The 11,949-nt window shown below is 37.4% G+C and overlaps 1 protein-coding gene across 1 annotated transcript; it reads left to right on the top strand.

The window, feature by feature from the left end:
• Positions 1 to 910: 910 nt before the first annotated feature.
• Positions 911 to 9,640, top strand: LOC149941005 (glycine receptor subunit alpha-2-like; the record flags this gene model as incomplete). The annotated part of the gene is made up of 6 exons (XM_090179404.1): positions 911 to 982; positions 1,061 to 1,302; positions 3,551 to 3,633; positions 8,081 to 8,206; positions 8,319 to 8,563; positions 9,536 to 9,640. Coding segments are annotated over 6 exons (873 nt in total), but the record flags the coding sequence as incomplete, so codon positions are not given.
• Positions 9,641 to 11,949: the final 2,309 nt, after the last annotated feature.

Genomic DNA, 11,949 nt, shown 5'->3' with positions numbered 1-11,949 from the left:
CGAAGGCATAAAAACGTCGTTTTAGCGGTAGAGGTGCCTTAAGAGTCTGTACATTTAACTGACTCAATATTGAATTTTTCATACTTTTATTTTTTAGCGTATTTCCAAGATAAAATTACTTTATATTATTTAATACTTAAAACCAAAAACTCGTTTTTCTCAAATATAGGTTTTTAGACTAGCTTTAACTTTCAGGTAACGCGATTCCCCACCCCTCCTAACCACTAAATAATATAAACATAGCTAAATGACTGTAGATATCTCATTAAAAAATCTGTCAACACGCATTAAATGACCACTAAGAACTAACTATAAAAAGAAGTATTTCATCTAGGTCATCAAAGCGAACCATATACTGTACGGGTGTGGTCGAAGCCCGGAAACATACACGCAATCACCGCTCAACTGTAAATTGTAAAAATTCTGTCTTTCGCAAACCATACTTTTATATTATTATAATTGCAGTTGTTAATTTTTCGGAAAAATGAAATTCGGAAAATTAAAAAATTGAAACATATATTACTTTTTTAGGGTTTTTTTCTAGACTAGTCTAGAGGTTTAGTTTTACTTTTAGATTCGAAAAAACTAGGTGAAAATGCCGCGAAATTTAAATTTTCGAACAATATTAGATTATAATCATGGAAGGAAAACTTTTGTTTTTATTTTTTTCTGAAAAATACCGAAAACTTTCTGGAAAAAAGTCTTCGGTAATTTTCCAGACAATTTTCCGGGCGAGAAATTTTCCGACTTACAACTCTAATTATAATATTCTAATAAATTTAAAATAATATAACATTACAATTAATATTTTTTTGAATAAAAATATTTCGATGAAATAACGGTAAGTGCGTGTTTCAAACGAATAACTTTAGCAGAGATGGACACTTCTCTCTAATTCGATCATTATACAATAGGCAAGCCTGTGATAGTCGAGATCAACGTGGCTGTACTTAGCATTAAATCGATTGACGAGGAGAAAATGGTATTTAAAAATTCAATGTACATTTAAAGTGTTAAAAGAGCTAAACTAGAAACACGATGTTGTTTCATTTGGACAAAGAGCTACGAGACGGACGTTTTCTTCCACCAGTTCTGGTGGGATTCGCGCTTGACCATTCCGACTAACGCCAGTAACTGCGACAAGAATATAACGTCCATCATCATGGACAACGCCTGGCGGGAATTGATGTGGACCCCGGACACCTACTTCAAGAACTCGGAGGACGGGAAACTACACGACATCGTCATTCCCTACATGTACCACACGCTCGACAAGGACGGCACTGTCTTCTTCGCGGCCAGGTAATTGAGAATCATGCCTACCTAACTTATACCATTGTTTGGTTTCGTAGTTACATTCATTTCCTTACACCTACGAGCAACAAACACAGCACCCTACACAAGGAGAACGCAACCCGTCAAAAGTTGCGCATTATCCTGTGTACATTTTTCATTGGTTAGACGCATTATCGCCTGCTGCCGTCGGAAGGGGAAAATTCGGAAATTGTCTTCCCCATTTCCGTAAAACGTGCAATGAAAGTTTGTACACAACACTGTCTTAGCGTTAAAAGGAACCAACTATGGACTGCAATGCAAAGGATGATAAAATTAGCGAATAAGTAGATTATGAAAAGGGATAATAAAGCTAAACCCTAAACAAATTTGAAGAAATATAAAAACTTACAAATAGCTCGTACCAAATAGATCTTCGAGTGATAAACTTAATTAAATTAAATAATGGACTAATCTACTTATTCGCTAATTTTACCACTGCCTTAGCGTGTTTAAAGGCTAGCTGCGTTTTCCTTGTGTTTGTTGCTCCTAGCTTACACCTTGTTGGCACTACCACACTATACGAATTTTAAATTTACATGATTTTGTCCTCTGGGGTATACGGTCAAAATTTACTCGATAAAAGGTTAAATATTAAAACCGCAAAGACTATAATTGGGTAGCTTACGTGTAAACACGATTCGTAAGTGTATATTTGAAATATTAACATCATTAGGGATATATAAACCTTGTTTACATCTTCGGTTATGGAACCTATACGAACTTGACCGTTGTGTTTCCGATATAAATTTATTTATATGTAGAAGGTAACGTTGAATGAGGTTTCGTTGACAAATCACGTAAAGTACCATTTAGAAAGTTCCTTACCTTCTTAATTACGTTAAAAATGCTTGTACCCTCCCAGCTCCTCATCTTAATATGATTTAAGTTAATTTAATATTGATTCTCAAATTGTTAATCCTTCAGAAAATAAATCATAGATTTTAAAACCAATAAGAAAAACACCGCTATTAAATGGTAATTGTTTCTTAAATTCATTCAATTGAATTATTGAATCGAAACTTGAAATTGGTATATATTAATTTTTGATTACAATCATTTTCGCGTTTGAGAGCTAAAAGGTATCGCGTACAATTTAAATGACCTGCTATTAAGTCTGCCGACAAAGATAGTTAAATTCTCGATTGTCCTCAGTAGCCAGGGCTAATAATGTATTCAGGTTAACAGAAAATATGTGGGCAACACCCTGTCCTTGATTTCCGGAAGCAAAACCACGCCTAATGGGGGAACTTCGCAGCGTTGCCAGACGTACGATAATTATCATACACGTTAATAATTTCGAGCTAATTTGTGGGACGTACGATATTTTCAATGGCTTACTATATAGTATGCATTCTTCGATAATTTAGCTTGCACGTACGATAATGTACGATATTGTTTTTAAAACTGTGACTTTTAATAGGTCGAACTTTTATCGCTATAAAAATTTTTATTCCACAAGTTTAACGTTAATATTTCACACAAAATTCAAATTTACCGCCAGTTTTCAGGCGTACGATAATATTTTTCTGAAATCAATAATTTTTTGGCTCTGGTACGATTATTTAAAGGCCTAGGTTTGCTTCTGGCTGTCCCCCTTAAATTAACTTGCCTGAAAAGCAAATACCCTGGTGGTAGGTCAACCGCTGAACATGTTGGCCCACCACCAGGGTATTTGCTTTTCAGGCAAGTTATTTTAAAGGGGGACAGGCAGAAGCAAACCTAGGCCTTTAAAGAGGCTGGAAAGTGGGGTTTTGAAATCGTCCAGTAACGTGGTATCTCCAAAAAAATCCGGACCCTGCTTTATTTTCTTTATTCCCCGCTTGACGGAGATGTTTTGAAAATAGTGAGGAGCGACCCGAGAGAGACTAGTGAGAGGTATTCATACGCGAACTAAGATATTCGGGCCTTCGTGGGCGTGGTTTTGGTTCTAGTATTTTATTATTTATTTAATTTAATTATAATGAACGAGTTTAATTCAAATAAAAAACGGAAACGTGATGATACGAAAATATCTCTTGTTGGTGAATTAGATAAATGGGAAAAGGCAAAAGAACTGTGGTTGAGTTCTAAGGTGTATCAAAATGCTCCAGTGAAACCAAGGCCCTTAGCCATTGGGGCTAAAAAGTAACTATAAATAAAAATAAAGAAGAACAAACAAATAAAATCATTTTTGTTCGAGTTTAGTTGAACGAATACCTTGTTGTCCCATTGGCAGGTTAAGTTTGAAGTTGAATTGCCCGATGGACCTGACGGCTTACCCGCACGACGTGCAATCGTGTTCCATCACTATCATGAGCCGTAAGTTCCTATTGTTCTTTAAGTTATTCATGCGCTCGTTAAACAAACGCAAATATTAAAGCACCGAAAACACGACACGATAGAGCTCCCTGCCTCGGCTATTTGGAATTACTCAAGAATAAACATCGCAAAATTACACCTCAGGAGACAGCTGACGTGCAAAGGCTTTTTAACCGATTGTGGTATTTTCGTTAGCCAGATCTCCACCAGTTATTGATTCTAGTATTTGCGTGGTCGCTTACAGTGGCGCCGATCGGTTTTTTTTAACGGGGGCCGAAGCCCACTAATAAACTTGGAATGAGGCTGCTGGCAACACTTGGGATCGGCGCCACTGGTCGCTTACCAAATATCTGCAAGTTAGAAATACGAGCATTTTTAGTTTTAAGGTTAATATAAACTGGGTCTTGACCCAAATTGTTTAAAATTCACGTAAAATATAAAGTTTATATTTGGTTGAATTCAACCATGGATAGTAGATTTTAGAGGATCGGTAAAAAGCCTGGTTTTTAGCCCCTGTAAACCAATCACACTAAGAGAGTCGTCCAAGGTTATTTGAAAAAAAACAAGTATCGCTAAGAGTGGACGATACTGTTCGAAAAAAGGAAAAAGATAAACACGAAGTACATTTTTACGCCAAAAGGTATTTTTTCACGTTTTTATAGATTAAATATGATATACTAAATATCAGTTGATAGTTTTTATTGAATTAAAAAACCAAAATTAAAAATTACTAAAATATAAAGCGCAAAAAATTACGTAACAATAGCAACCGCGTTAGATTTCCATTTTAAAATTTTAAGATCACGTGGTACAAACTTAAATAATTCAAAATTAATACATTGAAACGTTCAATAGCTTTTTTAGATCTTTACATAGTGATTTCGTTATGTAGTTTTCCCATAAAACTTAAATTTGAATAGTTCATCGACACTAAAATAGACGGCACTGTGTGATTTTCAAATTATTTTCGTATTTTTTTTTCACGTTCATACTTATCAGAAAGGCCACGCTGTAAAATCTGCGTGTAAAACCACCTGGAGGCGTAAAACTAGGATATTACAAAATTTATCGACCTTCAAATCCGGTTTGTAAACATTTTAAACTACTAAAAATGCTAACACGCTGGTTTGGGATTTAAACCTGGTCATTAACTAAAATCAATATTTATGTTTTGCAACATTCAGATGACCCTACACGCGGGTCTTGTGGCAGTAGCATTTCGTAAGCTATACGGGAATGGCCGCAGCTGTGTCTTGGTTCAAGGTGCCAATGTACCTATCCTAAATACATGATTGTTAGCATCTTTCGATCTAGCTAAGAACTTTCTTTTAACTAGAGACGAGGCTTAAGGTCATGCCTGGTTTTGTTAAGAAAGTTAACGAGTACGAGTAGATGCAGGGATTGAAGTCGGACATCGCACTTGTAAAATAAAGACTTGTTTTTTAACGGTATCATGAAGGCTAAGAAGGTGGTAAAAACATGTTTATTTACAATGCAATATGAATTGTACAAAATCACGACAAAGCCTGGAGAGTTTATACATTTATTTTCAGACATTAAAAATTACTTAATACAAATTGATATACAAACGGAGGAAAGATGAGCGCTTAGACCTTGTTGCCCAGCTTTCTTGGTTAGTGTAGCTTTTAACTCTGGTTCGCGTAACATGTTGAATTTTCGTTCACACGCGCCCCAAAATGTTGCTCAGATTTCGAGCGTGAACATGCATAGATAATTACTTGGAACTTTTAAAAAACAACTTGAAATATGTAAATTTACATTAATAAAGATATTTATTTATTGAATCTAAGCCTCGGTCAAAAACAAACCGGTCTTTCTTCAAACCTTTGAACTTGGCCAACCAAAGCGTTTGTGTGGTCAACACGTTGTTAAAATCAGTGGCGCATTATTCATAAGGCTGACAAGGCTGAAGGGGGCCAAAAAGAGCAAGGACCCATAAAATTGTACGAAAGGTGAGCGAGGGTTACGGCACTCGTTCAAATATTTTTTAGGTGATGAAGGCATAAATTCGACCAACGTGTTTTGAAGCGACTAATTGGTATAATTGTGTTTTTGTAAATGTGCCTGAAAAAAAATTTCTTATTAAAGGGGAAATAAAATAACTATTGTCACGGCTAGGGCTCGGGGAAGAAATAACCGTTAAATTGGTTTTTATCCATAACCAAAAATTATCTGAATTAAAAGTTATTTTTCGCATATTAAATCGTTTTATAACCGCGAATAATATCCATAAATAAACAGTTAACCGAAATTTTTATGAATAATCGAAAATTTGCCGGTTAATTCATCTGTTCCGCCTAGCTCTAGCCATGACTAGCTAAGTGTTTCGAAATCTACTGTGAAAACTACATAACACTCGCTTCATATGGATCAAGGTCATGAAAGTCACAAACCTTTTAAGAAAGACATATCAAAATACGTTTTAAATGAGATGTTAAAAGCCTATATTGTTTTGAAAATATCACCTTTTATGAATTTAAAATTATAATATCGTCACCCATTAGGTAGATACTGTAGCTATCAAATGATACTAAAAGCGTACACTCTTGGATGTATTTCTCTCAGACCAAGTAATTTCTCTTTAACAAAGCTATTTACATACTTTCCACATAAGCTCTGAGCAAAAATTAATTGTTTAATTAATATTAATCAAGACGTCGTGGACATTCGAGTACACGCGATCACACCAATGTATTAAGTATATCTTGCATATTTAAGTTTAATTTTGAACAAACTTTCAATCACCTTGTACATAAACTTAAGGCGTTAGAGATTTTATGTTGAGAAATGACAAGTCTATAGCTGCACTAGCTGTCCAATCTTTGCGAAAATATTGGGCAGCATGGGTTTGAGCTGTCCAATCTTTGTGAAAATATTGGGGCAGCATGGGTTTGAGCTGTCCAATCTTTGCGAAAATATTGGGGCAGCATGGGTTTGAGCTGTCCAATCTTTGCGAAAATATTGGGGCAGCATGGGTTTGAGCTGTCCAATCTTTGCGAAAATATTGGGCAGCATGGGTTTGAGCTGTCCAATCTTTGCGAAAATATTGGGGCAGCATGGGTTTGAGCTGTCCAATCTTTGTGAAAATATTGGGGCAGCATGGGTTTGAGCTGTCCAATCTTTGCGAAAATATTGGGGCAGCATGGGTTTGAGCTGTCCAATCTTTGCGAAAATATTGGGGAAGCATGGGTTTGAGCTGTCCAATCTTTGCGAAAATATTGGGCAGCATGGGTTTGAGCTGTCCAATCTTTGCGAAAATATTGGGGCAGCATGGGTTTGAGCTGTCCAATCTTTGCGAAAATATTGGGGCAGCATGGGTTTGAGCTGTCCAATCTTTGCGAAAATATTGGGCAGCATGGGTTTGAGCTGTCCAATCTTTGCGAAAATATTGGGGCAGCATGGGTTTGAGCTGTCCAATCTTTGCGAAAATATTGGGCAGCATGGGTTTGAGCTGTCCAATCTTTGCGAAAATATTGGGGCAGCATGGGTTTGAGCTGTCCAATCTTTGCGAAAATATTGGGGCAGCATGGGTTTGAGCTGTCCAATCTTTGCGAAAATATTGGGCAGCATGGGTTTGAGCTGTCCAATCTTTGCGAAAATATTGGGCAGCATGGGTTTGAGCTGTCCAATCTTTGCGAAAATATTGGGGCAGCATGGGTTTGAGCTGTCCAATCTTTGCGAAAATATTGGGGCAGCATGGGTTTGAGCTGTCCAATCTTTGCGAAAATATTGGGCAGCATGGGTTTGAGCTGTCCAATCTTTGCGAAAATATTGGGGCAGCATGGGTTTGAGCTATCCAATCTTTGCGAAAATATTGGGGCAGCATGGGTTTGAGCTGTCCTTACGATTGTTTGCCCCCCTCCCGGCTATCGAGAGTGTGTGATGCTCTAACGATTGAGGCTTCCTTAACCATTTTATCCGCAACGGTTGAGGAGGTATACCCGTACGGCGATGATACTAGGCAAAATCGCCAAAAATATCACTAAAATGTTCAAATGATCAACATCTGGGCGTTCTATCACAAAAATTTATATTGTGCCCTGCCGTTTGACGTATTATTTACCATTACCATCCTAACGGTTGAATAGTTATGTAGCGGCTACGTACCATGTGGAAATAATACACACAAATCCTTACACGATTGTGTTTAAAAATAAGCCGTTTTCTTGAGAAGGTATGTATAAAATATATGTAAGATGGTCAAAACACGTGCTTATTTTGCTTAATAGCTAATCGAGCCCTGCGTTTTAGTTTTCAAGGTTTACACAACGGTTATTTAAGTAATGAATTTTCCACGTTGAAGATAACGAGAACGCTTAACTTGGTCACGTGGATCGCTACCTAAAAGATTATAATTAATATAAGAGCTGAAATAAACGTTATTCCACGTAATAAAAGAGCTAATTACCATTTTGATTCCAACCAGTAACGCACAATGTTGAAAACGTCGTGCTGAAATGGCGTCGCTTTTCCATCTCGAAATCGCTGCTTTTGTCTCAGTTTTCCGTCGTCGGCCATAATCAGGAAAGTCTCAACAAGACGTACACCATAGGTCAGTTCACACACGTCAAAGAATAGAAAAGAAAAATAAGTCACTTTTCTGAAATATCTAATAGTACTTAAGTAAGTTAATTGAATATACTTGTTCGTGCTATATTCGACAGGAAGTTTTTCGTATCTGGTGGGCACGATGCAACTGAGTCGTCACATGGGTTTCTTTCTCATCAACAAATACATCCCGTCCGTTCTGATCGTCTGCATGTCATTCGTGACTTTTTGGATCCCGTCCACAGCCTACCCTGCTCGGGTCACCTTAAGCGTCACCTCCCTGTTGACCATGGTCACCCAGCAGTACGCCAGTCACATGCCGTCCGTCTCTTATGTCATCGCCCTCAATGTCTGGATGATGGTATACAAATTGGGCACTCTATATGATTCACCCTTTACAGTCGTGAAATAATTTACTATAGCTTCACTAATGGATGTACTTCAAACCGTACAGCTCTACACCGAGTTCGGGTTTGCCTTCCATCCTCACGGTAACACTCGACATGGCGGAAATGGATTTAAGGGGGAAGACTACAGTGGCCAATGTCTACTTTCGCGCTATTTCAAGATGCACTCTTTTAATTTTGTATTTTAACTTATAAAATTAATATTTATGTGTAGAACAGCCTCTTGTTTAAATTTAAAAGTAATTAAGTTATTACGTTTTAATTCGGACCGCCGGAGCTAAACAAGTTGGACAAGCGCCCAAACTACCCTTTAGTTAGGACATTATATATCGTTAACTATTAATATTATAATTATCAAAATTATTTAAAGCACTAGAGGAAGGTTCAGCCTAATAAGAAAAATATAATTCAATTATGTAATTGTTAAAACAGAAACGTTCAGCTTGAACGAAAAAGAGGTTTTTACTGTATTCTTCCCCCTTAAAGCGATATCTCTGTTCGTAAAGACATATTCCGCTAGGTGGCGTTCGAAACACAAAGCTCACCCAATTTTAAATAATAAATGAGATATTTAAAGATCAGAAATTGTTATGGAAAGAAATTTCCAAACGCAGCCCGGTTTCGCCCTTTTGAGGCTTATCAATACTTTGTAGGAACTCTGGATGTAGGTATATATAGTTAATTAACCAAAGTTCCAGTTTTACTAGAATAAGCAAGAATAGCAACAATAGCTTTCTTCGAACTAAATATAAAATCATTTCGTTTGTTAAGTTTTCGCTATAATTTTGTCCATGAAAGGAAAAAAAATATTAACCATAATCCGCCACAGATAATTAAAAGCGCGGCAAGGTGCTTTACGCCCGATTATCGATTAGTCGATCCCTCCGAGACTATAAGTATACATATATACTAAGGGATCTTTTCAGGGTTGCGTTGGGTTCGTATTTACGACGTTGTTGGAATACGCTTTAGTGGTGGGGTTAATGGAAGCTAACCAGAAGAAAGTCTACCCTAGCGAGAACGTAAGTTAAACTGGTAGATAACGGTAACCATAGGAAGTGTCATTTCTACAGTAGAGGCCAACCGTTAATACCATAGATAACATAACTTCGTATATAGATCTAGGAAACTTCGATTGGGCAAACTGATTTTCACGAGATTGCCCTGACATCTAGTGACTGCGCCAGTTGGCTGTGTTCTCAAGAGCGTAGAACGTATTGAGAAATTTGAGGTCGGAGTTTTGGGAATAAACGTATTTTGCAAGGTAAATGTCTTCAAATATACCAGAAATAGCTTTTAAAACAAACTTGAAATCTTTACTGAATGCTATTTCTTTAGTGCTATTTTTTTGCTCTCTGTTCAAGAAAAAGTACTTTTAATACATATAGCTCGCTTAAGCCTTTGCAATTGGGATTGCGTTACACCAAGCTTGGACTAATTAACACAGGGACGTTTCGGTGCTACTGAAATTCCCAGCAAAGCGCGCGACCCGGTTAGCCTCATTCCTCTATCGGGAAAAATATGCGAAACAGTTACTGCGCAAGTGCGAAAGTGTCACACGGAGTGGCCATGCTAAAAATTTCAAATCTTGAACGTAAGCTACGCCACCTCGTAGCTATTAAAGATATTATTTCTTATTAGGCAGACCGCTTAAAAATTGACAGGCGAATGCCAACAGAGGACGCTACCTAACAGGGTCGCTCCGTGTGACACCTTCGAGCTTGCGCAGAGTAAGTAACGCATTTTTTTCGCCAGTAGAGAGATGACCCTAAGTGTGGTTTACGTTTTAGGGAAGCCGAAACGTCCCTGTGTTAATTAGTCCAAGCACCCTTCCATAAAAACTTGTCTAAGTTAACGGTAATAGTTAGTGTAGGGAGCTGTTGGCTCGATCTCGTGGCATGCAGGGCTTGCCACCACCCTCCTACGTATTGTAACCCGGCCACCTGAATTAAGGGCTTCAAAAGTCGCATGATGACTTAGGCCTAAGGTGGTGCCTTGGGTATTAGCCTAGCTGATTATTATTATTATTATTATTATTATTAGGTTCTAGTACGTACTTCGAGTAGCGCGAACTTCACCAAATAATATTATTCGGGTGCCGCCACCCGATGTCGGCCAAAATTCTGGCGTCACTTCTACAACATGAAGTTTCCTATCTATATACGAAGTTATTTTATCTATGGTTAATACCGTCGCTATCTTTCAACCGCAGACGCTCAATTTCTCGAACAAGAAGAAAGCGATGGTGGTGACGAGCGTCGTCCATAACCGAGATAAAGCATCCGCGGTTGGGAAGAAGGAATCCACCAGAACGAGCTGGGATCCTAAAACCTCGGTGGACACAATCTCCAGATACATCTTCCCGCTTTTTTTCTTTGGGTTCTGCCTCTTTTATTGGATACATTTCGTCGCTCTCAAGCCGCAATGACTTCAGTTGACTAATTCATTCGCACTTATCGTCATGAAATAAAGTCGTTTTTACGAAAACAATGTTTGTATTTTTCTCCGTCTATATCAATGATGCAGTGCCGGATTAGGTTCCGGTAAGGCTATAGGCGCAATTTTCTCAAAAGCGCTTCTAAGTATGTAAGTGGTTTTTATATTTTTATTGCTATGTAATTTTTGAGCTTCACCAAGTGACCTACCCTAGGCGATTGCCTGGAAATATTACAAGTTACATTCCATTTAAATCTGTTTAATTTACATCCGAATGTTTCGAAAAAAAGGAAGAAATGATTATTTAGCGCGGGAGAGTACGTCGCCATGTTACGGTATAAAAGTGGGTAAATATACTGGATAAGCCTTATAATATAGAGGTAGTTTCGCGTGCAAATTTATTTTAGCCAATAAACAAAACCGGGCCAACACTTTCAAGGTTAAGTACCACCCTTGGCAGAAATACGAAATTTCATACGATCTTTAAAAGGGTTTAATGTTTAACAAAATACTAAATTCCTATGCGAAATATCGCTAACCACCGCAGTGGATGTTTAAAATAGGAGGGGGAAACCTTAGCGCCATCTACAGTTATAAAGGTAAAGGAAGCTAACGAGAGTAATTTAAATTGCTCTGTCAGGGTGTTTTTTCAAAAACTATTAAAGGTGGATTTCTGAAAACATTGGAGTATACTTATTAGATAGAATAAGCTTTAAATTATAAATATCCCCAAACAAAAATGTGGAGGTTGCAATATGGATGCAATACAGCCAAATTACAGACTTATAATCAATGAAATACAAATTTAATTCAACTGAACTAAATCTAATTCAATTTAACTAAATCCATTTTCAACTGAGAAAGGGTCCAGTTTTTACCATTTTTCAGGACTTGTCGTTAATAT

Source organism: Leiobunum rupestre, chromosome 6 (assembly GCF_980474605.1).
Source record: "Leiobunum rupestre chromosome 6, qqLeiRupe1.1.hap1, whole genome shotgun sequence".
Taxonomy (NCBI): Eukaryota; Metazoa; Arthropoda; class Arachnida; order Opiliones; family Sclerosomatidae; genus Leiobunum; species Leiobunum rupestre.
The sequence above is the reverse complement of the archived record's forward strand: the minus strand, read 5'-3'. Positions and strand labels throughout refer to the sequence as shown.